The sequence below is a fragment of the Carcharodon carcharias genome, chromosome 32, assembly GCF_017639515.1.
Source record: "Carcharodon carcharias isolate sCarCar2 chromosome 32, sCarCar2.pri, whole genome shotgun sequence".
NCBI classification, from domain to species: domain Eukaryota; kingdom Metazoa; phylum Chordata; class Chondrichthyes; order Lamniformes; family Lamnidae; genus Carcharodon; species Carcharodon carcharias.
Window position 1 is genome coordinate 7,804,518 of NC_054498.1, and position 25,442 is coordinate 7,829,959.

The 25,442-nt window shown below is 43.9% G+C and overlaps 1 protein-coding gene across 1 annotated transcript; it reads left to right on the forward strand.

The window, feature by feature from the left end:
* The first annotated feature begins 98 nt into the window (after positions 1-98).
* Positions 99-25,442, forward strand: LOC121272027 (neuronal acetylcholine receptor subunit beta-4-like). The gene is made up of 6 exons (XM_041178393.1): positions 99-296; positions 6,843-6,988; positions 9,241-9,285; positions 9,376-9,485; positions 15,844-16,816; positions 24,984-25,442. The coding sequence occupies exons 1-6, from the start codon at positions 233-235 to the stop codon at positions 25,110-25,112; spliced, it is 1,467 nt and encodes a 488-aa protein (XP_041034327.1). The 5' UTR covers positions 99-232; the 3' UTR covers positions 25,113-25,442.

Here is a 25,442-nt window from a genome sequence, read left to right on the forward strand (position 1 = left end):
CTCCCTCTGTTCACCTTCCAGCCTTTCCCTTTCTCGATCAGAAAACCTATTCAGCACCACGGAGAGCTCCAAGTAATTGAACTCCTTCTCCCCCTCCTCAGTCTCTCATCTCTGCTAAAACCTTTTATTTTGGCCTCTTTTACCAGCTCCTAGTCTGACCAGAGGTTGTTAGCTATTAACCCTACAACAAACGTTGATGATTTGAAAGGCTCCGGTTCCGAAACAGAACAGCATGCGGAGGTCTGCAGCGGAGATGAGTTCAATGCTGTACCTATGCCTACTAACGGTTGCAACAAGTAAGTGCTTCATTTATCCCTCCTTGTTAGCAGAAGTTAGATTGAACCAGGGCAAAATGTGTAACTGGACAGGTTTACATTAAAGAGGCCACCAGGCTGCAAGGAATTGGTGTTATTAACATTGAAAATCGTGCAAGTCTCTCACACACATTGCACGTTTAAATCCTATTGCAATAGGAGTCTGTGTGACTACAGCCGAGCAGTTAGAGACAACTGTGAGGAATTTCTATGATTTTCTTTTGAGTCTTTCAATGCAGAGCGAACTGAACGTGTGTCTTCCTGCCCGGCGTCGGGAGGGTGAAACTGGCAAGGCGACAACTATTGGTGAAAGAGGCAACGGACATTTGAAACTGACTTACAGAGAAAGAATGAGTGGGAGAACAGATGGGGGTGGGGAATAAAACTGCCAGGGCAACTCCAGGTCCAAAATGTCGGCCCTCCTTGTAAACTGGAAAGGAATGTTGAAATACGCGTTACTTTGAACGCTTTGGCTAAGATGAAATACCATGGGATTTCTCGGTCAGTTTCCGCGATACAGTGTGGGGAGGGAGCGATGCTGTACATTCGGCCTACGCTGGACCTTGGGGCCATTTACACCAGATCAATAAACTGACATCTCTTGTACTGCATTCACCATGAGCTCTGCTTTCTGGAACTTTCTGTCACACACAACCAGGAGATTGCAATTACAATTCATTTTCTAATGTGTATTAGTGCCCGTGCATTATCCTGTGTGGAGATGGCCATATGGCTTGGGAACTTGACACCAGGTCACTCGATTGATTGAGTGTTCCCCTACATTACGTCTGATTAAAACCTAGAGCTTAGTCTATTGGGAGTGTGTGGTGTGTATATGGTGTGTGTATGTAAGGATGTATGTGTGTATGGATGGGTATATGGGTGTGGGTGTGTGTGTGCGCGTGTATGTGCGTGTATTGATGTGTGTGTATGTGTGTGTGTACATGTGCGTTTGTGTACGGGTGTGTTTGTGTGTGTGTGGATGTGTACGTGTGTGAATGAGTGTGTGTGTGTGTGGGGGGGGGCTGTATGTATGGGGTGTGTGTGTGTACTTGTGTGTGTATGGGTGTGCGAGAGAATAGAAAGACAGTTCCACTGTTCCTTCTCTGGGAACTAAGCCAATTTAATATTTCATTTCACAAACCCCATTTTCATTTAACTCATTCTCTTGGAACTACCTACTGTGACATTTACAGCCATTGAGTGAAGAAACCTCTAACATACCGATATCTTCAACTGCTAATTGCCTACGCACCCAGTTCTGCTAAAAGTAGCTTGAAGATGTTGCCAGAATGGTGTGCAATTTCGAAATGGGATCAAAAAGACAAAGGTGTCCAGCATTTTAGCTTTTAATGGTTATTTTAAATCTGATTTTTTAAAAAAATAAGCGTTGTTAACAGGCTTTTATTTTTTTCAAACCCAAAAATGACAGGCTTGCCAACTCTACCTCTCAGTTAAAGTGGTTGATTCCCTTGCTTCTCTCAGCTTCAAACAGTCCATATCTGGTGTTCTGCTCTGTTTCCTTTACATTCCAATTCTAAAAAGTATCTCTGAAAAATAAGTCTTCCCCACCTCTTCTCCCTAAAAGTGTCATATCACCCTGGCGTATAGTTCTATGGCAGCTGACCCAAATTTCACTTATCATTTGACAGGATGCATTGACAACAATTACAACAACTTGCAGTTACAAAGCATAGTGACAGCCTTCTATCTCCTGTTTAGAGATTGCACCACAGTGTTGAACTCTGTGTTAAGCATTACCTGATGGGTTCAGGAGCCCCACTCTGGCATTGCAATCTCTGCCATATTTGCTCCAGAGAAAGACAGTGGGCTGAGAACATACAGGATTCACTGGCCTCTCTTTTCAATGGGCCTTCTTCTCAACCAGCTGAGCTTTTCGTTTATGCTCACTCTTTCCAATGCCCTTCCAGTCAGCCTCCAGAGATCATGGCTGTCAGCTACAGTCTCCCAGCTGTCAGTGTCCACCATCTTCATATCTTGCTTGCAGGTGTCCTGGAAGTTGTGACCCAGTGGCAATTCACCGTACAGAAGGTCTTTGGGTCTACAGCTGTCATCCACCCAATGAACATGGCTGAGCCAGTGCAGACATCATTGGCTTGGCAATGAGTGCGTGCTGATGGAATTAGCATATCCCAGGACCTCTGAGTTGGTGACCTTGTCCTGCCAAGAGATGCCGATGATACATCTGAAACAGCAAAGATGGAAACTGTTCAGCATTTTCTCCAACCTAGCATGTGTTGCCTCAGTCTCACCACTGTAGAGGAATGTGCTGAGGATCCAGGCTTGGTAGTCCTGTAGTTTGGTGTTCGCAGTTTGCTATTGCTCTATGTTCTCTTCCTCAGCTTGGACATAACAGCTGCAGCTTTGGTGGTGCATGTTGATTTCATCATCAGTTGCCAGATTGATAGTCATAGTGGAGTCTAGACATGTGAAGCTGTGAACAACCTCCAGCATCACATTGTCAAAGCTGACAGATGGCGGTGTGGCAACATGCTGGACCAAGCCATTTGTCTTCCTGATGCTGATGGTCAAACCAAACTGAAGCACAGTGTCAGAATAAGGGGCAGACCATTTATGACTGAGATGAGGAGGAATTTCTTCACTCAGAGGGTGGTGAATCTTTGCAATTCTCTACCCCAGAGGGCTGTGGAGGCTCAGTTATTGAGTATGTTTAAGACAGAGATCAATAGATTTCTAGATAGTAAAGACAACAAGGGATATGGGGATAGTGTGGGAAATGGCATTGAGCTAGAAGATCAGCCATGAACTAATTGAATGGCAGAGCAGGCTTGAGGGGCCGAATGGCCAATCCTGCTCCTATTGCCTATTTCACTATGTTCCTACGTTCCTATGGTTACAGGTGTGAGAGAGAGCGTCCATTTCACTGAAGAAGTTTCTCAATATGAAATGCTTGTGCAGCATTGTCAGTGTAGAGCAACCTTCTTTTGAGGTGTTGGGTATCTTTGTCTTGGCTTGTTCACAGTATTTCTCTTGGAGCAACTAGACTGAGAAAAACATGTCAATTGTACATCTTCCAGCTCAGAAACCACACTGGGATTAAGGGTAGATGCGAACAGCCAGGATCTGCAGTCTGAAAGGTCAACATGGGCAAATACACTTTCTACAATTCTCAGGGAGATGCCTTGACATGTACTGCAATCACTGTAGTCACCCTTGTTTTTGTGCAGGATTACAATCTTTGCATCATGCATATCTTGGGGCACTGCCCCTTCTCTCCAGCAGAGACAGGAGGTCGTGCAGTTGCAGCAGGAGTGCCGGTTTCCCATGCTTGATGAGTTCAGGACCTGGGGCTTTGTCCATGGCAAACAAGTCAATTGCTTTGCTAAGCTCCTCCAGCATTTATTGCCCATCCCTAATTGCTCTTTGAGAAGGTGGTGAGCCGCCTTCCTGAACCGCTGCAGTCATGTTTTGTAGGTACACCCACAGTGCTGTTAAGAAGGGAGTACCAGGAATGTGACCCAGAGACAGTGAAGGAACGGCAATATATTTCTAAGTCAGGACGGTGAGTGGCTTGGAGGGGAACTTGCAGATGATGGTTTTCCCATGTTCTTCTAGGGGGTAGAAGTCACAGGTTTGGCAAGGCGCTGTCGAAGGAGCCTTGGTGAGTTGCTGCAGTGCATTTTGGAGACGGTACACACTGTTGCCACTGTTCCTCAGTGGTAGAGGGGGTGAATGTTTAAGGTGGTGCATTGGGTGCCAATCAAGTGGGCTGCTTTGTTCTGGATGGTGTCGAGTTTCTTGACAGGAGAGTTTTCCATTATACTCCTGACTTGTGCCTTGTAGATTGTGGACCGGCTTTGGGGAGTCAGGAGGCAAGTTACTTACATAGAATTCTCAGCCTCTGACCTGCTCTTATAACCACAGTATTTATATGGCTAGTCCAGTTCACTTTCTGGTCAATGGTAATCCCCAGCATGTTGATAGTAGGGGATTCAGTAATGGTAATGTCATTGAATGTCAAGGGGAGATTGTTGGACTTTCTCTTGATTTTCTCAATGAGATGGTCATTGTCTGTCACTTGTGTGGTGCGAATGGTACTTTCCACTTATCAGCCCAAGCCTGAATATTGCCCAGGTCTTGCTGCATATGAACACAACTGCTTCAGTATCTGAGGCATCACAAATGGTGCTGCACATTGTGCAGTCGAAGGAGCCTTGGTGAGTTGCTGCAGTGCATCTGTGAATATCCCCACTTCTGACCTTATGATGGAGGGGAGGTCAATGTTGAAGTGGCTGAAGATGGTTGGACCTAGGACACTACTCTGAGAAACTCCCTCAATGGTGTCCTGGGGCTGAGATGATTGACCTCCGACAACCACAACCATCTTCCTTTGTGCCAGGTATGATTCCAACCACTGGAGAGTTTTCCCCCGATTCCCATTGACTTCAGTTTTGCTAGGGCTCCTTGATGCCAGACTTGATATCAAGGGCAGTCACTCTCACCTCATCTCTTGAATTCAGCTCTTTTGTCCAGGTTTGGACCAAGGCTGTAATGAGGTCAGGAGCTAAGTGATCCTGGTGGAACCCAAACTGGGCGTCAGTGAGCAGGTTATTGCTGTGGAAGTGCTGCTTGATAGCACTGTTGATGACCCCTTCCATCACTTTACTGATGATTGAGAGTAGACTGATGGAGCGATAATTGACTGGGTTGGATTTGTCCTGCTTTTTGTGGACAGGACGTACCTAGGCAATTTTCTACATTGTCAGACAGATGCCAGTGTTGTAGCTGTACGGAACAGCTTCACAAGGGGCGCGGCTAGTTCCGGAGCACAATCCTTCAGTACTATTGCTGGAATGTTGTCAGGGCCCATAGCCTTTGCAGTATCCAGTCCCCTTAGCCATTTTGTTGATATCACATGGAGTGAATCAAATTGACTGAAGACTGGCATCTGTGATGCTGGGGACCTCAGGAGGAGGCTGAGATGGATCATCCACTTGGCACTTCTGGCTGAAGATTGTTGCAAATGCTTCAGCCTTGTCATTTGCATTACTGGTGCTGGCCTCTCCCATCACTGAGGTTGGGGATATTTGTGGAGCATCCTCCTCCAGTGAGTTGTTTAATGGTCTACGACCGTTGACAACTAGATGTTGCAGGACTGCAGAGCTCAGATCTGATCTGTTGCTTATAGGAGCGCTTAGCTTTCTATTGCATTAAATTAAAGATTAATCTCATGGACACTGTTCTGAGTAAACCCAGGAGAAAACTTCTTGTGTTACATGGACAGACTGGAGAAGATGGGGCAGTTCCCCTTAGAGAAAGGAAGGTTCACAGAATCACAGAATTGTTACAGCACAGAAGCACATTTGGCCCATCATGTCTGTGTTGGATCTCGGAATGAGCCATACACCTAGTGCCATTTCCTCACCTTCTCCCCGTAACCCCACATATTCTTCCTTTTCGGATAATAATCCATTACCCTCTTGAAAGCCTCAGTTGAATCTGCCTCCACCACACTCTCAGGCAGCGCATTCCTGAGCCTAACCACTCGCTGGGCAACAAAGTTTCTCCTTATATCACTATTGCTTCTCTTGCCAATTACCCTAAATTGTGCCCTCTGGTTCTCGATCCTTCCACCAATGGGAACAGCTTCTCCCTATCTGTCCTGCCCAGAACCCTCATGATTCTGAACACCTCTATCAAATCTAAGAGGGCTTTGAGAGGAGATTTGATAGAAGTGTTCAAAATCATGAGGGGTCTAGACAGAGGGAGAGACTGTTCCCATTGGTGGAAGAGTCAAGAACTACAGAGCAATGTGATTAGCAAAAGAACCAAAGTTGAGATGAGAAAACCTTTTTATGCAGCGAGTGGTTATGACTTGGAATGCAGTGCCTGAGAGTTGTGGAGGCAGATTCCATTTTGGCTTTCAAAAGGGAATTGAATAAGTCACTGAAGGGAAAAAAATTGCAGGACCATGAGGAAAGGGAAGAGGGGAGAGGTGTAGTGGGGCTAGTTAATTGCTCCTATGCAGAGCTACCATGGGCTAGATGGGCCAAATGGTCTCTTTCTGCAACTATAACCATTCTATCATTTTATTCTATGATCCTATGAAAGTATAGCAAAATCAATTTTAAAATGTTTTTTTTCTTTGAACACTTTCTTTAGTTATAGAAGTACTGGAGGTGTGAAAAACTGGCTATTTGACTGGGTGGGGCAGGTAATTCAGGAGGTCATGATACCTTCATAAATAGGTCTAATCAGAGCTGGCAGCCTTAGTAAGTCACAAAACAAACATCAGGACCTCAACACCATTAAATTGACATTGTTCACCTTCCCTTCTACAATCTTGAGTCAGTGTCAAACCAACCCAGCTGCTTTTACCTCCTAGCAGCTGGCTCAGCATGATTAGAGACAGATGCCTGCAGCAGATTCTCTAACCAGAGAAGAGTTTGTGCCTGGGAAGGGCCTGGATGCAATGGGGAAATGAGGGGGTTTACAAAGCTGGAGCAATATTACCCCGGGCTTAAAGCATTCTTTCCTTTTCTACAGGAAGCCACAGTGCAGAGGTCGAGGAGAAGTTAATGTCTTACCTCCTGAATTCCGAGAGGTACAATAGGTTGATCCGTCCAGCCATCAACAGCTCTGAGCTGGTCACTATTGTCTTTCAGGTTTCACTGGCACAGCTCATCAATGTGGTGAGTTAATATGGCCTGAGGATATGTAGCCATGGTGTAGATCAACAACAACTTGCATTTATATAGTGCCTTTAACAATAGTAAAACATACCATAACGAGATATTAGAACAGGTGACCTGTCAAAGAGGTAATTTATAAGTAGTCTTGTGAAGGAGGAAAGAGTCAGAAGGGTTTTGGGAGGGAATTCCAGAGCTAAGGGCCTTGGCAGTTGAAGGCATGGCCACCAATGGTGGATCGAATAAAATCGTTGAGGAATCGATGAAGAGTTAGAGTGAGCTTATATAGGGCACTGTTCCAGCTCCATCTAGACACTATGTCCATGTCTGGAGCGGAACTTTACGGCCCCATCGCAGGAGGGGAAAGGAAGGGTGGGTCGGAAAGTGCGGCGAGCTGTTCAAAAGTCAATTGATTTCGGCAGGACCAGAAGATCCCATTGGCAGGAGATGCCCCTGGGCATCGCACTACAAGGGGGAAATTCTGGCTTTGGCAGGGCTACGAAGAAAACCAAACCAAATGCAGTATATTTACGCTGGTGAAAAGATTCTCACAGTCTAAGAATGCAGCTGCACTGAACTTTGATAAATGATTTGACACACTCGTAGACTTTGTGTAGCCAGGAGCGTAGACTGCAGCTCAGAGAAGGGGCACTGAACAGGCCAGATGCATTTAAATGCTTCATGCAGAGGTGGTATTGTGTAGCAGATTGTCCAGGGTGTCAGTGAAGAGCATATTTAGGAGGGACCGGGATAGTGCTTTGACAAAAGATATGATGATGGTCTGTTGGTGACAATAGCCTATTTAAAATTCATTTTTGGTATGTAGGCATTTAATATCCATTCATAATTGCCCTGAGTGGCTTACCAGGTCACTTCACAGGGCAGTTAAAAGTCAGCCACATCAGACATGTGGGGACTGGAGTCACATGTAGGCCAGACCGGGTAAGGATGGCAGATCTCCTTCCCTGAAGGACATTAGGGAACCAGTTGGGTCTTTTTTTATGTCAATCTAGCAGCTTCTTGGCCATGTCTACCGATAGGAGCTTATGATTTTCAGATGTTTAAAATAAATTTTCAAGCTGCCATGTGACTTTCTTTACCTGCTGTTTTATTGAGAATAGGTAAATGCCTGTGTTTTGAATACAGATTTAATGGTCACATCCACTCCTCTAAATTCTGATGTATCTGAATCAGATTTGCTGTTCACTTTGACAACATATGAATTTGGTCTCCACACAGACTGGAGGGTGGTCCCAGGTGGTGGCTGCATCATATCAAGTAGTTCTGACAACTCAAAGCTAAGCCAATGAGCTGCCCCATTATATTTTTATCCTACAGCTAAAGAAAGACTCTTATACAGCACCTTTAATGACCTCAGATTAACCCAAACCACTTCACTACTCATGAATTACTTTTGACTTGTAGTTACTGTAGTAACACAGTGAATCACAGTGCTCAATTTACACACAGCAAGTTCCACAAACAACAATCAAATAAGTAATCAGGTCAATGTTTGTTTGTGGCGTTGGATGAGGGGTAAATATTAGCCAGGACACTGGGGAAAAACTCCCCTGCTCCTCTCCAACAGTGCACTGGGATCAGTTTAACATTTTACCTGAAAGACAGCACCTCTGACAGTGCAGCACTCCCTCAGTGTCAACCTAGATTATGTGATCAAGTATCCAGAGTTAAGCACGAATCCACAACATCTGACTCAGAGACAAAAACCACTGAACCGTGGCTGAGATTTAATTACCCCTGCATCTAATCGGTGGTTGAGAAGTGCCTTCTGACATAATGTATGCAAGTGGTTGTCTGTGTTCCTTTCCCCACAAGTGGTCCCCCTTCCTCTCCTGAAGATGCTGTTTCACGCTGGCTTATAGTTCTATAGGTCCTTCACCCAAGTGGTTGTTCCTCTAATATGAGCCCAGACAGTGAGTATTTGATCAAGGGAGTGAGAACAGCCAGATGGATCACTCCTGGGCATTCTTTTCAGATCTTGTCCTTAGTGACATCCACTTTCTACACATAGGCCATTGAATAACTACTGTTCCTAGCTGAGATAGGTTAATGCAGCACAAACAATGATTCGAACCATATCAGCATTTTAATAGTGTATAAACCTGGGACTATACTCCACTGTACATATAGGCTTTAAAGGGGCATAGGCATGTGTAAAACCATTCCATGACATTTACAAATATTGTTCATGTTAACTCTCTGTGTCCCCTATCCCCACACCCCCTTGTGTCTAGAATGAACGTGAACAGATAATGACAACAAACGTCTGGTTAAAACAGGTCAGTACCTCTCAAATGTTTTCTAAAATGTGGGAATGACCACTCAGAGCATTGAGGCAGGATCACTTCTGCTTGTGTGCTCCATTGCAGGAATGGAATGACTATCGGCTGCGCTGGGACCCTGAACAGTATGAAGGGATTCGCAAGCTGAGGATACATGCCACCAAAATCTGGCTCCCAGACATCGTACTGTATAACAAGTTAAGTTCAAAGCCCACATACCTGAAGAAAAAAAAAACATTTCTACAGCATCTTCCATGAGCTCAGGACCATCCCAAAGAATTTTACAGCCAATTAAATATTTTTCAAGTGTAGTCACTGCTGTAATGTAGGAAACACTGCAGCCAATTTGTGCACAGCAAGCTCCCACAAACAATAACTTGACGATAACCAGATATCTGTTTTAGTGATGTTGATTAGGGAAGAAATATTTACACTAGCAAGAACCCCGTAACTTTCCTTTGAAATTGAAATAGCATCATGTCATCTTTTGTGCCCACCAGAGAGGGCAAATACGGGCCTCGGTTTAACTTCTCATCTGACAGTGCACCCTCAGTACTGCACCAGAGTGTCAGCCCAGATTCTGTGCTCAATTATACCAATCCATGCCCCTTACTAATTTAACTAAAATTCAGTTACACCTTGGGTAAATAGTGAATGCAGGAACAAGAAGGATGCGTTACACCTTAACAGGACTGGGAGAAATGCCCCAATGCTGGTGCTGTTGGGGAGGATTTAAACTAGATTGGCAGGGGAGTGGAAACCTGAGGGGAAATTCAGAGAGCAGAGGAGACAAACAGGCAGTGAGAAGTAGAGAAGTATTAACTGGTAAGGAGGATATATCAGAGAGTAGTATCAAGGTAAATAGAATACTTTGAGAATTTGATAGAACTAGAGTAAGCAATAGTAAGTCATTAAATGGGGTCAGAGCAAGGGGGGAAGTTAAAAAGCCTAAATCAGTATTAATGTGTGCACATGTGAAAGCACAGAGTGTGGTAAATAAGCTTGGTAAACTACAGACACAGGTTGACAAATGGAACTATGATGTTATTACTATAACAGAGACCTGGCTCAAAGAAGGACAGAAGGGCATTAAATATTCCTGGGTACAAGATGTTTAGAAGAGACAGGAAGGGAGAGGGTGAAATGGCAGTATTGATTAAGGATGGTATTACAGCACTGAAGATAGAGAATGTTCCAGAGGGGTCAAGGACAGAATCTCTCTGGCCAGAGGTAAGGAATGAAAAAGGTGCAATAACATTGATTGGTGTAGTATATAGACCATCAACTAGTGGAGGTGATGTAGATGAACAAATTTGCGAAGAAATTACAGAGAGGTGCAAGAATTATAGAGTAATTATAATGGGCAACTTCAATTATCCAAATACAAACTGGGATAGGAATAGTGACAAGGGACAAGAAGGGTGAGAGTTAATGGAGTGTGTTCAAGATCATTTTCTGCAGCAGTATGCTTCCAGTCCAACAAGAAGGCAGGTACTGTTGGACCTGGTTCTGGGGAATGAGTTGGCATAAATGGATCAAATATCAGTGGGAGACAACTTAGGGCACAGTGACTATTGTATCATAAGGTTTAGGTTGGCCATGGAAAAGGATAGGGCACAATCCAGGGCAGGGATAATTAATGGGGGGAAAGCCAACTTCGATGGAATGAGAATGCATCTGAGTCGACTGAGTAGGAATCAAATGTTGGTGGAAAAGATGGTGGCTGAACAATGGGCTACCTTCAAAGAGATAGTATTACAAGCAATGTCAAGATATATTCCCTTGAACGAGAAAGGTAGGACAAATAAATCTAGAATACCCTGGATGAGAGAGATAGAGGTAAAGATGAAAAGGAAGATGTGCGTATATGACAGATGTCAGGTAGAAAATACAATGGAGAATCTGGTTGAATATAGAAGGACCAGAGGGGAAGTGAAAAAACTAATCAGAAAAGCAAGGAGAGAGCATGAAAAGAGTCTGGCAGCTAACTTAAAAGGGAATCCCAATGTCTTCTATAAGCATATAAATAATAAAAGGCTGGTAAAAGAAAGGGTAGGGACAATTAGGGATAAAAGAGGAGACTTGCATGTGGAGGCAGGAGAAGTAGCAGAGGTATTAAATGAGTACTTTGCATCTGTCTTTACAAAAGAAGAGGATGCTACCCATGTGAGAGAGGAGGTAACTGATACATTCGAGGAATTTACAATTGAGAACGAGAAGGTATTAGAAAGACTACATTTACTAAAATAGATAAGGTACCAGAACTAGATGAGATGCAACCAAGGGTATGGAGAGAGGTGAGAATGGAAATTTCATAGGCACTGGTGATAATCTTCCTGCCTTCCTCAAACACAGGGGTGGTGCCAGAGGACCGGAGAATTGCGAATATTACATCCTTGTTCAAAAAGGAGTACAAGGTTAAAGCTGGCAACTACAGACCAGTCAGTTTGGCCTCAGTAGTAGGGAAACTTCTGGAAGCTATAGTTCAGGTCAAAATCAATAGTCACATAGACAGTGAGGGATAATTAAGGAAAGCCAGCATGGATTCATTAAGGGAAAATCATGTTTAACTAACTTGCTGGAGTTTTTTCAGGAGGTAACAGAGAAGGTTGAGTAAGGGCAATGCTGTTGATGTGTGTATATGGATTTTCAAAAGGCATTTGATACAATACCACACAATAGACTTGTGAGCAAAATTCTAGCTCATGGAATAAAAAAGAAATTAGGCACTTGGATAAGAAATTGGCTGAGTGGCAGGAAAGAGAGAGTAGTGATAAATGGTTGTTTTTCAGATTGGAGGAAGGTCTGTAGTGGAGCTACCCATGGTTCAGGGTTGGGACCCTTGCTTTTCTTGATATATATTAATGACCTAGAGTGTGGGTGCAGGGCATGATTTCAAAATTTGCAGATGATACGAAGATTGGAAATGTTGTCAACTGTGATGAGGATAAACTTGAACTTCAAAAGGACATAGACATATTGATGGATTTGGCAGACAAATGGCAGGAGAGGTTCAATGCAGAGAAGCGTGAGGTGATTGATCTTGGCAGGAAGAATGTGGAGAGACAGTATAAAATAAAGAGAGAGACTCTAAAGGGGGAGCAGGAACAAAGGGACCTCAATGTATATTGTCCTTCTAGATGGTAATGGTCATGGATTTGGAAGATGCTGTCAAAGGATACTTGGTGAATTCCTGAAATGCATCTTGTAATGATACACACTGCTGCTACTGTGTGTCAGTGGTGGAGGGAGTGAATGTTTCTGGGTGTGGTACTAATCAAGCGGGCTGCTTTGTCCTCGATGGTGTCAAGCTTCTTGAGCGTTGTGGGAGCTGCACTCATCCAGGCAAGTGGGGAGTATTCCATCATACTTCTGACCTATGCCTTGTAGATGGTGGACAGGTTTTTGGGAGTCAGGAGGTGGGTTACTCGTCACATGATTCCTAACCTCTGACTTATGCTTGTAGCCACAGTATTAATGTGGCTAGTCCAGTTCAGTTTCTGGTCAATGGTAACCCCTAGGATGTTGATAGTGAGCTATTCAGTGATGGTAATGCCATTGAACATCAGGGAGTGATGGTTGGATTCTCTCTCTTGTTGGAGATGATCATTACCTGACACTTGAGTGGCGCGAATGTTACTTGCCACTTGTCAGTCCAAGCCTGGATATTGTCTTGCTGCATTTGGACATGGACTGCTTCAGTATATGAGGAGTAGCGAATGGTGGTGAACATTGGTCAATTATCAGTGAACATCCCCACTTCTGACCTGAAGGAAGGTCATTGATGAAGAAGCTGAAGATGGTTGGGCCGAAGGTACTACACTGAGGAACTCCTGCAGTGATGTCCTGGACCTGAGATGACTGACCTCCAACAACCACAGCCATCTTCCTTTGTGCTACGTATGACTCCAACCAGTGGAGAGTTTTCCCCCTGATTCCCATTGACTCCAGTTCTGCTAGGGCTCCTTGATGCCACACTCAGTCAAATGCTGTCTTGATGTCAAGGGCAGTCATTCTCACTTCACCTCGACAATTCAGCTCTTTTGTCCATGTTTGAACCAAGGCTGCAATGAGGTCAGGAGCTGAGTGGCCTTGGCGGAACCCAAACTGGGCATCAGTGAGCAGGTTATTGCTAAGCAAGTGCCGCTTGATAGCACTGTTGATGACCCCTTCCATTACTTTACTGATGATACTGATTACTGGAGAGTAGACTGATGAGGCGGTAATTGGACGGGTTGGATTTGTCCTGCTTTTTGTGTACAGGACATACCTGGGCAATTTTCCACATAGTCAGGTAGATGCCAGTGTTGTAGCTGTACTGGAACAGCTTGGCTAGGGGAGTGGGAAGTTCTGGAGCACATGTCTTCAGTACTATTGCTGGAATATTGTCAGGGCCCATAGCCTTTGCAGTATCCAGTGCCTTCAGCTGTTTCTTGATATCACATGGAGTGAATCCAATTGGCTGAAGACTGGCATCTGTGATGCTGGGGGCCTCAGGAGGATGCTGAGATGGATCAGCCACTCGGCACTTCTGGCTGAAGATTGTAGCAAATGCTTCTGCCTTATCTTTTGCACTGATGTGCTGGGCTCCTCCATCATTGAGGATGGGGATATTTGTGGAGCCTCCTCCTCCAGTGAGTTGTTTAATTGTCCACCACCATTCACAACTGGATGTGGCAGGACTGCAGAGCTTAGATCCGATCCATTGGTTGTGGGATTGCTTAGATGTGCCTATCACTTGCTGCTTATGCTGTTTGGCACACAAGTAGTCCTGTTTTATAGCTTCACCAGGTTGACACCTCATTTTTAGGTATGCCGGGTGCTGCTCCTGGCATACCCGCCTGCACTCTTCATTCTCTATAATTCGTTGAAGCTGGCAGGGCATGTTGAGAGAGCAATTAATAAAGCATATGGTATCCTAGGTTTTATAATAGGGACATTGAGTACAAGGGTAAGGAGGTCGTGTTAAATTTATATAAGACATTAATTAGGTCTCATCTGGAGTACTGCGTCTAGTTCTGGGCGCCATACTTGAGGAAGGATGTGAAGGCATTGGAGAGTAGAGAGGAGATTTACAAGAATGATTCCAGGGATGAAGAACTGTAGCTTTGAGGATAGATTGGAGAGGTTGGGTCTGTTTCCTTTGGAGAAAAGAAGGCTGAGAGGAGAGTGGATGGAGGTGTTCAAGATCCTGAAGGGTATGGACAGGATAAATAGTGAGAGTACATCAAGAACTAGAGGGCACAGATTCAAAATAATGGGGAAAAAGGGATAGAAGTGATGTGAGGAAAAGAAATTTCACCCAGAGGATGGTTGGAGTCTGGAACAAACTTCCTGAAAGGGTGGTGGAGGCAGGTTCAGAAAGGGAATTAGATTGCTACCTGAAAAGAGAGAATGTGCAGGGTTATGGGGATAAGGTAGGGGAGTGGGATGAGGTGGAATGCTCTTTCTATAAGCCATTGCAGACTTGATGGGCCAAATGGCCTCCTTCTGCACTGTAAAGATTCTGTGATTAGCAGCCAATGCATTAACAGTTCATACAAAATGCCTACATCTTCTGTTAAGAGAGTATTAAACCATTAAAATAAACTGAAGTCTCTTAAATAGAAAATAGAGGAACTTCATGTCAGGACAATCATAGAGTATTATAGCACAGTAGAAGCCCATTCAGCCCACTCTGCCTGTGCTAGCTCTTTGCTGGCACAATCAAAATGAATCCCACCACCCTGCTCTCTCTCCCAAATTGTTATGTCTTCCTTTGCTTCAAATATTCTTCCAATTTTTTGCCTTAAAATTGCTATGGTCTTTGCCTCAGGCACTGGCTGAAAATCATTCCATGCTCCAGTAATCCTTTGTGTAAAGAAATTTCTCCTAATCTCCTTCAGTGATAGTGATGACTGTAGCTATGAGGAAAGATTGGATAGTTCTGGGGTTGTTCTCCTGGGAACACAGGAGGCTGAGGGGAGATTTGATTGAGGCGTATAAAATTGTGAGGGGCCTAGATAGAGTGGATGGGAAGGGCCTATTTATTTTAGCAGAGAGGTCAGTGATTAGGGGACATAGATTTAAAGTGATTAGTAGAAAGATTAGAGGGTGATGAGGAAAAATTATTTCACCCAGAAGGTTGTGGGGGTCTGGAACTCACTGCCTGTAATACTAGTAGAGGCAGAAACCCTCAACTCATTTAAAAGGTGTCTGGACATGTATTTCGAGGGCCATAACCTGCAGAGCTACAGACCAAACGCTGGAAAGTGGGATTACGCTGGGTCAACTGGTGCAGACACGATGGGTCAAGTGGCCCCCTTCTGTGCTGTAAACTTTCTATGATTCTATGTAAACATATATGTTTTTTTCAATTATGAATTTAAAATTTCACCAGAAATAGCAGATAGGAGAAAGAATCATGCACATTTTTGACACAATTCTAGCATGTGTGTTATCTGCTCCATTCAAATTTACTTTCTCCTCCCTGGCGCCACCTTTCATATGTGCACTAAATCTTCTATATCACTTTCCCTCCATTTATCTCTGCCAACCTTTTCTTTCTCGTTGTAGTGCTGATGGGACCTACGAAGTCTCTCTGTACACTAACGCCATTATCTCCTTCAACGGGAGCATCTACTGGTTGCCGCCTGCCATCTATAAGAGTGCCTGCAAGATCGAAGTGAAGCATTTCCCCTTTGATCAGCAAAACTGCCCCATGAAATTCAGGTCATGGACCTATGACAACACTGAAATTGACCTGATCCCCAAAACTGATGGCGCAAGCATGGACGATTTCACTCCTAGTGGAGAGTGGGACATAGTGACACTCCCAGGGAGAAGGAATACAAATCCATCGGACCCAAATTATGTTGATGTGACATATGACTTCATCATTAGAAGGAAACCCCTCTTCTACACCATCAACCTCATCATCCCATGTATTCTCATAACCTCGCTGGCCATTCTGGCATTTTATCTCCCATCAGACTGCGGTGAGAAGATGACTCTGTGTATCTCCGTTCTATTAGCGCTGACTGTATTTCTCCTGTTGATTTCCAAGATTGTCCCTCCAACCTCCTTAGATGTTCCATTGATTGGGAAGTATCTCATGTTCACCATGGTGCTGGTGACATTTTCTATAGTGGCCAGTGTCTGTGTGCTCAACATTCATCATCGTTCCCCCAGCACACACACCATGCCCCAATGGGTGAAGACCATTTTCCTGAATAGGCTACCTTCCCTCCTCTTTATAAAGAGACCTCAAAACAATTGGACTCGGCAAAAATCACACCAATGCAGGAAGAGCAATCTCTGCAATGCCCACATGAGTCCAGAAGAGAGCAACAAGAACTCCGCCTTCTTTATAAATCCAGCATCCTCCAAAGTTTACGACATCAATTTAATAGAGGCACCTGATGGCTTCAGCTGCCATCAAGACACAAGGCTGAGAACATCCACAAAATACCCAACCGAAGTACAGGACGCTCTTGATGGGGTGAGATTCATTGCGGACCACATGAAGAGTGAAGATGAAGATCAAAGAGTAAGTGTGATTTTACTGAATTGAGTAGGGTTGCAGATCCGCCCCAGGCTTATTGTGGTGGTAGCCATAATGACTCAGTGGTAGGGTGGCCATTCATCTGGCTTCCAGCAGGCCTAACCCCTGTCCAGCTCTGGACACATTTTTGTCCGGTATTTTTATTTTGGGTCATTAAAAATGTCCAGATCCATGGAGACTTGGCTCTGGACGGCGTTGTTGGCCCATAAATGCTTATAAGCTCACCCCAGCAGCTGCTGTCCCAGTTCCAGCCCCAACCCCAGCCCCAGCCTGACTTGCATAGTAATGGCCTCCCTATCTCAGAAACTTCATATGAACAAACTCCTTGCTCAGTCAACACTGAAAACAAGGCAGCAACTCAGGACAACAAGGACAGTCAGCTCAGGTGGGTAACCCAAGATAAACAGACTTGGGCTAAAGGTTGCCAACGGTCCTTCACCCAAGTGAACTTAACCTCCGACAGTAGCTGGCTTCACACCACTACCTCTATAGGTAAACTGGTCTGAGGCATCCAGTTCCTTTCAGCCCGCAAAAGGAAATCCCAAACATAGAAAATCAAAACACTCACCGACTGATCTCTATCACACTGCTGCAATCTTGCAAAACTAAAGACACCATTTATTTATGATTAGTTGGTGGTTGGATTTATATTTTTAAAAAACTTTTGAATCACCCAGGTGAGCTTGCATTGGTCACATGACCAGCCAGCTTCCAATCCCATGTTTGTAATTAGGAGAGAGCGCTGAGCAGGTCTGGTGTCTGGTATTCCTAAGCCAGAGCCACTCTATTCAGTAGGTCGTGCTCTCAATCTTGTGTCAAAATGTTGTGGGTTCAAGTCCCACACCAGAAACTTGAACAAAAAGTCAAGACTGGCAACTCCCAAATGTTGGAGGTGTCATATTTTGAAAGAGACATTAAACTGAGGCCTTGTCTGCACAACAAAAGTAATTTGTATGGCACTATTTGAAGAAGAGCAGGGGGAGAATCCTCCCCAGGATCCTGGCTAAAATTCCTCCCTTAACCAACATTGCTGAAACAGATTATCTGACCATTATCAAAGTTGTTTGTAGGGCAAAAACAAAAAATGCTGGAAAAACTCAGCAGGTCTTACAGCATCTGTGGAGAGGGAAAGACAGAGTTAACGTTTCGGGTCCGTGTGACTCTTCTTCAGAGTTAAAGGGAAGTAGAAATGTGGTGAAAAATATACTGTTTAAGAGGGTTGGAATAGGTGAAACTGGATAGAAGGCCAGTGATAGGTGGAGGCAAAGGAGAGGTTGCAAAAGATGTCATAAACAAAAGGTCAAAGGGGTGTTAATAGTGCTGATATTGGCTAAAGGAGGTGCTAATGGTGACAGTATGAGTGGAAAGCAGAATGTGATAATGGCAGGACCAGGGTAAGCACTCTGGAAAGTAACAGATAGCCCTAGTGGGGGTGGGGTGGGGGGAGGGGATGGTGATGGGAAAAAAGATCGAAAAGGCTAAAAGTTGGAAATAAAACAATGAATAAAAATGGAAATAAATTTAAAAAATAATAATAATGAGTTGGGGGAAATAAATAAAAATAAAAAAGTAAAAATGAATATAGAAAAAAGGGAGGGATAAAAAAGGGGTGGGGATGGAGGAGAGAGTTCATGGTCTGAAATTGTTGAACTCAATGTAGTTTGTGGGAGCTGGCTGGGTAAATATTGGCTGCCCCATTTCCTACATTACAAGAGTGACTACACTTCAAAATTATTTCATCAACTGTAAAAGGCTTAGAGACATCTTGGGTTTGTGAAATGCATTGTTTCAATGCAAGTCTTTTCTTTTGAGCTTTAACTAGTCACATTGTTAACCTACTTAAAGTAGTGTTAACGCATGGGCCCCAGCTATGCCTGTCTCTTTATGGGGTATGTGGAACATTTCTTGTTCCATGCTTACTCTGGCCCCCTCCCACAATTCTTTCTCCGGTACATCGATGATTACTTCGGTGCTGCTTCATGCTCTCGTTGGGACTTGGAAAAATTTATTAATTTTGCTTCCAATCTCCACCCCTCCATCATTTTCACATGGTCCATCTCTGACACTTCCCTTCCCTTCCTTGACCTCTCTGTCTCAATTTCTGGTGATAGACTGTCCACCAATATCTATTACAAGCCTACCGACTCCCACAGATAACTCGACCACAGCTCCTCACACCCCATTTCCTGTAAGGACTCCATCCCATTCTCTCAGTTCCTTCGCCTCCGTCGCATCTGTTCTGATGATGCTACCTTCAAAAACAGTTCCTCTGACATGTCCTCCTTCTTCCTTAACCAAGGTTTTCCACCCACGGTCGTTGACAGGGCCCTCAACCGTGTCCGGCCCATCTCCCGCGCATCTGCCCTCACGCCTTCTCTTCCCTCCCAGAAACATGATAGGGTCCCCCTTGTCCTCACTTATCACCCTCCGCGTTTAAAGGATCATCCTCCGCCATTTCTGCCAACTCCAGCATGATGCCACCACCAAACACATCTTCCCTTCACCGCCCTTATCGGCATTCCGTAGGGATCGCTCCCTCCGGGACACCCTGGTCCACTCCTCCATCACCCCCTACTCCTCAACCCCCTCCTATGGCACCTCCCCATGCCCACGCAAAAGATGTAACACCTGCCCCTTCACTTCCTCTCTCCTCACCGTCCAAGGGCACAAACACTCCTTTCAAGTGAAGCAGCATTTCACTTGCATTTCTCCCAACTTAGTCTACTGAATTCGTTGCTTTCAATGCGGTCTCCCCTACATTGGAGAGACCAAATGTAAACGAGGCAACCGCTTTGCAGAACACCTGCGGTCTGTCCGCAAGAATGACCCAAACCTCCCTGTCGCTTGCCATTTTAACACTCCACCCTGCTTTCTTGCCCACATGTCTGTCCTTGGCTTGCTGCATTGTTCCAGTGAAGCCCAACGCAAACTGGAGGAACAACACCTCATCTTCCGACTAGGCACTTTACAGCCTTCCGGACTGAATATTGAATTCAACAACTTTAGATCTTGAACTCCCTCCTCCATCCCCACCCCCTTTCCATTTCCTCCCCCTTCCTTTTGTTTTTTCCAAAAATTTATATAGATTTTTCTTTTCCCACCTATTTCCATTATTTTTAAATCTTGTATGCCGGGCTAGTCTTTCCACCCCACCACCACTAGAGCTGTACCTTGAGTGCCCTACTATCCATTCTTAATTAGCACATTCATTTAGATAATATCACTACCTTCAACACTTCTTTGTTCCATTGTCTGTGACGTCTTTTGATTATTTGCTCCTATCACTGCTTGCTTGTCCCTACTACCACACCACCCCCCCCACCACTTCTCTCCCCCACCCCCAACCTTAAACCAGCATATATTTCACCCCTCTTCTAACATTAATCAGTTCTGTCGAAGGGTCATGAGGACTCGAAATGTCAACTCTTTTCTTCTCTGCCGATGCTGCCAGACCTGCTGAGTTTTTCCAGGTAATTCTGTTTTTGTTTTAGTGTTAATGTTTGTTGTTTACATCTGTCTGTTATTTTAACTTAGCAAGGGTTTCTCCATCAAATTCTTCTTCTGGGGAGACTAAAACTAGGGGACAAAGCTTAAAAATAAGAGGACTCCCTTTTAAGACAGAGATGAGGAGAATACTTTTCTCCCAAAAAGTCACTGGTGTGTGCAATTCTCTTCCCCAGAAAGTAGTGGAGGCTGAGTCATTGAATTTATTCAAGGCAGAGTTAGATAGATTTTGATAGACAAAGGAGTCTGGGGTTATAGTAAGCAGACAGAAAAATGGAGCTGAGACCACAGCCAGATCAACCATGATCTAACTGAATGGTGGAGCGGGCTCAATGGGCTGAGTGACCTACTCCTGTTCCTATGTCCCTAAATTCCAGTGTTGAAATTCAATATTTTATTAAATTATACGTTCTTTTTCTCCATTGAAAAACCAAAATGAAGGACAGAGGAAAGTAGTGAAGGAGACGGCCAAGTAGAGGAAAAGATGGTAGTGATTAGGTGGCACTTTGCTTGGATTTTTAAAAACCTGTGTGAGGAAGCTTGAAGGGAGGTGAAGAGATCGGAAGTTCTGAGTTTGGGAAAGACAGGGTAGGAGACCGGGCATTAAATCTTGATTTCAACACAGGGAGGACACTGGAAAGATGTTGAGCACAAAGGACAAAGTATTTGGGGAAGAAGACAGATTCAAAGGACGTTGATTTGTAGTATTATTGCTAGAATAACCTGTAGCAATCAAGAGCCAAGGTTGCATTGGAGTTTAGAAGCTAGAGGTGGGAGAGGGATCCCCTTTCAGATAATAAGCTTCTCCTTTGATTGTGGCCAGTAATGAAAGAGGTGAGATTATTCCCAAATATTTAATTAAAGGAGCTTTGCACTTTAGGGTAACTTATCCAGTTTGCCTCCTCTCAATAGCCAACCCCTTTATAGTGGGATTAGTCTGGTGCTAAATTTTTGTGCAGAAACGCCAAATGATGGATGCTAACAGAAATTGGAAAATGTCACCATGGCGCATTGGAAAGTTTTTCTGAGATTGGAGCATTGTGGGAGAGTGCATTGTTGGGGAGTGGTGGTGAGAGCTTTAACTGTGCTGCAGTCAGCCTAGGGATGCTTGATGCAAAGTGGGAAAAATGTTCCACCTGCTAAGCATTAATATCTCTTAACCTGATGAGCACAAACTGCATCAAGAAATAAGCAAGTATTTTTTAAAGATAGGTGAGACTGAGTGCAAACCTAAATCTCACACTGAGGTCATGAAAAGCGCTATATAATGCAAATCCTTTTTTCTTTTCACACATGAGATTGGATGGGCTGAGGGATGGGTCTGAAGAATGATTCTACCTCTCATTCTGTCAGCAGCCTTTGCCAGAGGGTTTGACTCACAGATTCAGATTGCAAACCAGCAGAGACTTGAAGATTACTGGAGTCAGTGAGTTGAAATTTCCCAGAAAGATTTCCATGCAGCACCAGGCAAATGTTAAAATCTGCATAAATATTCAAGAAAACCATTACACAGGGAAATAACAAAATTACTTTGAAGCCAATGCCTAAAACAAACAGGACTTTCATTAAACATAGAGGTGAGGTCTGCCAATAACTTCATTCAGAGAGACACCATGGATGGTGCTCAGCTTTATACCCTACAGGTCCTAAGGTTCAATTACAGCTCTGCTTTCAGAGTCAGGATGTTACAATTGGCTTTGGACTGATTCTTCTGACAGGAAGGTCGGTAACCAGAGGACATAAATTAAAGATAATTAAGAACCAGAGGGGAAGATGAGGAGAATTTTTTTGACACAGTGAGGCATGAGGATAAGAATATTACACCTATAAAATGTAATATGTCATTCTTTTAGGAAAGCACTGCTTTGAGAGGGCAGTGGAAGCAGATTCAATAGTAACTTTCAAAAACAGAATTGGACATGTATTTGAAAAGGAAAAATTCGCAGGGCAATGGGAAAGAGTAAGGGAGTGTTATGACCATGCAGTTGGTACTGCTGAGTTATTTACAAATCCCAGAGGGAAACTTTAAACAACTGTCTTAACCTATAATTTTAACTGTTATGTTTGAGATGCGACTCTAAATTCAGGAATCAGACCATCAGTTCTCGAGGCTTTACATTAAACAAAATGAAACATTTTATTAATTTAGACAGGTTAAAATATATATACACACAGCTACAAATTACGACTATCATAACTTTTAACAAATTCCCAAACTAATCTCCATTAAGGCAACAACAGCCAAACACCAGGCAAAGCATTTTCACCTAACAAATTCAAAATGAGGTTCTTTTCACTGTGGTTCCTGTGGAGATAGTTGGAGGCTTACAGCTGCCTTTTGATCTCACATTGCCTCTGCCTTGTACACCCGAAAACTGCTGAAGTTATACCTACCACTGCCCATTCAATGTAAGTTCTCATTGTGTTACCAGCCTCTTCCAACAATAAAACCCCTTTCATAGCACCAATTTTATTAGTAATATAAACATATTGCTTGGTCTCTGCTAGATAGGTGTCAGTTTTCACCCCACTTCTTGAATGCTCTATTCAAAAAATGCAAATGCACCTATCTCTCTTACATCTCAAAACTAGTACAAATCAAAGCACCCAGGCTAGCTGGCTTTAATTAAGACACACCCACAGGCTAAGCCTCTATTTTAAAAGAAAAATATTTTCCAATAATATTCTATACATTAATAGCTTCATGACAGGGAGTGGGACAAATTACAAAGAGCCCGAACAGGCCCAATGGGCCTGTAATGTAACATTCTAAGGACTGAGAGAAAAATAGAAATCAGCCAGCGTTCTCACTCTGTTCAGTTGCCCTTTGCTGGAATGCACATGCACAGATCGGAGTTACCTGCATTGCCTGACAGTCACACACCCCCTGCAAATAGCGATTGGCCAGAATCTCCTGAATGGCTGCTGTACAGTCCAATGGGAACTCACGCTCTCAGGTAACTCACCTCAGAAGCCAACTTGGTTTCTGAGGTCAGTTACTTGAGAGTGTGAGTTCCCATTGGACTGTCCAGCAGCCATTCAAGAGAGGAGGGGAGGAAAATTAGACTACAGGGTGATTGAGGGTTGGTACCTCAGCCGTAAGCTAATGAGGGCCCTGATACCCTTGTAAAGGTATGACCCTTTAAGAAACCTAACCTTTAAAAGGTAATTGCACCTGAAGTGGAGGGAGACTTTCCTCAGCCAGTTGAAAATAAAAGAGTGAGATTCAAGAAAGCGCACAAAACCTGAACGATATACTGCATGGCCTTGTCTTGTTTTATGTGAATTATAAAAATGAATGTGAAACTTGCAAAAATGAACCATGTTCACATGGACACAATGTACAAAACTCTAGAAAAAGGGGGAAAAACATACCCAACATTGCCCTCATCCTGATGGCCACTTTTGCATGTGGCTGCATCAAGCTGTGAGTAGACCCTCGATACGCAAACACCAAATGTCACTTCATGCTGAGGTTTTACCTGTCCCTGGTGTTGCGAAGGATGGGTCTGGCCACGCTGCCGCATTCTGCTCCAAGTAGTTGGACCGTGCCGTACCACCTGTCCCTCATGGAAAAAATTATGCAGAGAAACACCTTTGACCACAAGTCCATCAGGCAGTGGTCGGCATGTAATATCCTAGAGGCCCTGCAGGAAAAAGGAGATGGTGATTCCTGTCGGATGGTGCCCTGAGCAGACTGGTGGGGTCATTTGGCAGAATGTCTCATCACCAGAATTTTCAAACAAGCAGGACGTAGCTTGGTTGGTGGTGAGAAAGGCTCTCCCGATCAGATCCTTCCTACATGTCCGGAGTCTCACTGCCTCCACATGTTGCCCTTGAGGTGGCTGTGGTAGGAAAGACACTATTGTCCACCTCCTTGTGGAATGTGCCTTGCAAAGAAGGTCTGGAGAGGGATGCAGTGGTTTTTAATCGAGGTTCATCCCAAGCAGTGCTGTGACACAGGACTCTGTGCTCTGTGGGTTGTTCCCAGGGACGCACAACGAGACAAACATCAGCTGCAGCTGGAAGGTCATCAACTTGGTGAAAGGTGCTCTTTGGTCTGCCCAAAACTTGTTGGTCTTCCAGCGCAAAGAGTTGTCCCTGGCCGAGTGTTGCAGACTGGCACATTCCAAGGTCCAGGACTACGTGCTGAGGGACGCACTAAAACTTGGGGCAACCACCTCAGAGGCTTAATGGAGAAAGGTCACTGTCTAAGACCTTTCAGCCAGAGTACACCGAGGGACTGGAAACTGTATAGATCCCCTCAGGCTGTATGTCTCACATTGGATATGTACAGCAAATATTACATTTATCACAATTGTGTTGAAGCACTTCAGGTTCTATGTAGGAAATTTGAATATTATTGCGCTTTCTGTAATGACCATTTTGAAATGTTTGTAATGTTTCTTTTCATTTTATTTAAGCACCTCAGAGTGCAACAAGAACAATGTAAAAATGTGAATGTCCCTGCACAGCATGGTGGCCATTTTGAAATGTTTTGTAATGTTCTTTTAGGTATTTTATGAATAAAGTATATTTTTGCAAAAAAAAAGAAACTTGGATAGTTTGAGGACTGCTGTATGTGGAAGGGAGTCTTTTGTAACTATCTCTACATATATAAAAATGCACTGAATGTCTTGTCTTCCAGGTGACTGAAGACTGGAAATATGTGGCCATGGTGGTAGATCGCTTGTTCCTCTGGATTTTTATTGTGGTTTGCGTTATGGGGACAGTCGGACTGTTTGTACAACCATTTTGTCAATCACAGTACCATTGAGCCCTGATGGATCTCTGCTAGTGTACACAAACTTTCATTGTGCACAGAGCTTTTTAAACATGGATTGTTTTGTGCAAGCAAGATGAACCGTCTAAAAGTGATGTACATGCTTCAGCTGTCCTCCAACATGCCCTCCCTTTATCTGAAAAATGTCTGTACTACATCAAGAAGCATTATTATATGAATTGTAGCATACCTTTGTCTTATTTACCAACTTTTATTAAACATGAAAGGTTTTGGTTTGATACAAAATACTGTTAAATTTACCTTTGTGATTTTTTAAGTTTTGACAGCTGCACTGTTCTAAATAAATTGAAACACTGCAAAAAA

Excerpts from the sequence above, each read along its gene's own strand:
- LOC121272027 (XM_041178393.1), top strand. The coding sequence starts at position 233 with ATGCGGAGGTCTGCAGCGGAGATGAGTTCAATGCTGTACCTATGCCTA. Across the intron at positions 297-6,842 it reads CCTACTAACGGTTGCAACAA|GAAGCCACAGTGCAGAGGTC; the intron begins GTAAGTGCTTCA and ends CCTTTTCTACAG. Across the intron at positions 16,817-24,983 it reads GTGAAGATGAAGATCAAAGA|GTGACTGAAGACTGGAAATA; the intron begins GTAAGTGTGATT and ends CTTGTCTTCCAG.